Source organism: Notothenia coriiceps, unplaced genomic scaffold (genome assembly GCF_000735185.1).
Source record: "Notothenia coriiceps isolate Sejong01 unplaced genomic scaffold, NC01 NC01_scaffold00009998, whole genome shotgun sequence".
Lineage (NCBI taxonomy): Eukaryota > Metazoa > Chordata > Actinopteri > Perciformes > Nototheniidae > Notothenia > Notothenia coriiceps.
In genome coordinates, this window is record NW_011342699.1 from 44,045 (window position 1) to 45,230 (window position 1,186).

The 1,186-nt window shown below is 40.6% G+C and overlaps 1 protein-coding gene across 1 annotated transcript in view; it reads right to left on the bottom strand.

The window, feature by feature from the left end:
* LOC104945722 (E3 ubiquitin-protein ligase TRAIP-like) overlaps positions 1–621 on the bottom strand; it is a 1,875-nt gene extending 1,254 nt beyond the window's left edge. The window contains exons 1-3 of the mRNA XM_010771431.1: positions 535–621; positions 349–454; positions 195–245 (exon numbers count right to left, since the gene is read on the bottom strand). Coding sequence (XP_010769733.1) covers positions 195–245; positions 349–454; positions 535–611 — 234 coding nt within the window. The 5' untranslated portion in view covers positions 612–621. The remainder of the gene's footprint in view (positions 1–194; positions 246–348; positions 455–534) is intronic.
* Between the last annotated feature and the right edge of the window lie 565 nt (positions 622–1,186).

Below are 1,186 nucleotides of genomic sequence, written 5' to 3' on the forward strand. Positions count from 1 at the left end.
CCATCTCTTTTGGGAACAAATAGCTCTGTTCACTAGCTAGACGCCAGCTGTGTCTCTCTGCTAAGCCTAAACCTTTTAAAACAGTAGGTTTACAAGTCTAGACGAAGATGAACAGTTCAACAAACATTACACATAAAGGATAAATCAAGAAACACCTGACACATGTAATCCACAAGGCAGAAAGAAAAGGATACAGGTTGGATGAATTTAGTACGTCCTCCCAAACCATCATATCCACTTCTCATCTGAAACAAGAAACATTTTCTTTTCGTTAAACCAGCATAGGCACAAATTAAACATTTTAAAATGACAACCGTAAGTGCACGAGATGTTTTTTTTGGTACGTACAACTCCCGGCTTCCTCTGAGGGTCCAACATGCTGCCGAAAATCTTCTTTCTGAAGAGGAGGGAGTTCTTGAAGAAAGGAGTCCATAGAAACATCCTCGTCTCGAGCCTGAAGTAAGAAAAGAGTAATTGTGAGACCTGTGCATCATTTTCAAAATGTACCTCGTTGAGTGGCATTACAAAAGCTACCTTGCTGTGCGATGAACTTTTCTCGTTGGGCTTAGACACCGACGACCTAAAAAACAAAGCATTTTTTCACAACACATTTAAAAGGTCACCGATTATGCAAATTCTACTTCTCCATGTCTCTTCTACATCAACATGTGTCCCCTCTGTGTAAAGAGACTCTGAACGTTTCAGGAACAAAGATTCTCTCTCTTTTTGTCCATAAAAACCTGTCTGATCAGATTTTGGCCACTTTATGATGTCATAACGATTTTTTGGCTTGTGTAACCATTAGCAACCAAGGTAACCCTCCTCCGCCTTATCACCTGAATCTCCTCCTAGAGCACCATTGTGTTCTTTTTAACCAAATATCTCTCAGAGGGGCGTGGGGAGTGGCTCCTCATTTTCATCTAAAGTAACAGATAGAGAATCAGCACTTTGGAAACAGGGCTGAAACAGAGGGGATTATGGGTAATGCTGCAATGATCCGTTTGGTGTTTGGAGCCAAACACTTCAGAGACATGTTTCGTATATATCTGAGACCTATAATATATTGATGAAAAACACTATAATAGGGGACCTTTAAGAGATTCCTGCTTCATTCCAAAATCACATTTTCCACAGAAACTCCCACAGTCACCTCAGAGCAGATCAACACAATTAACCAAACTCACGC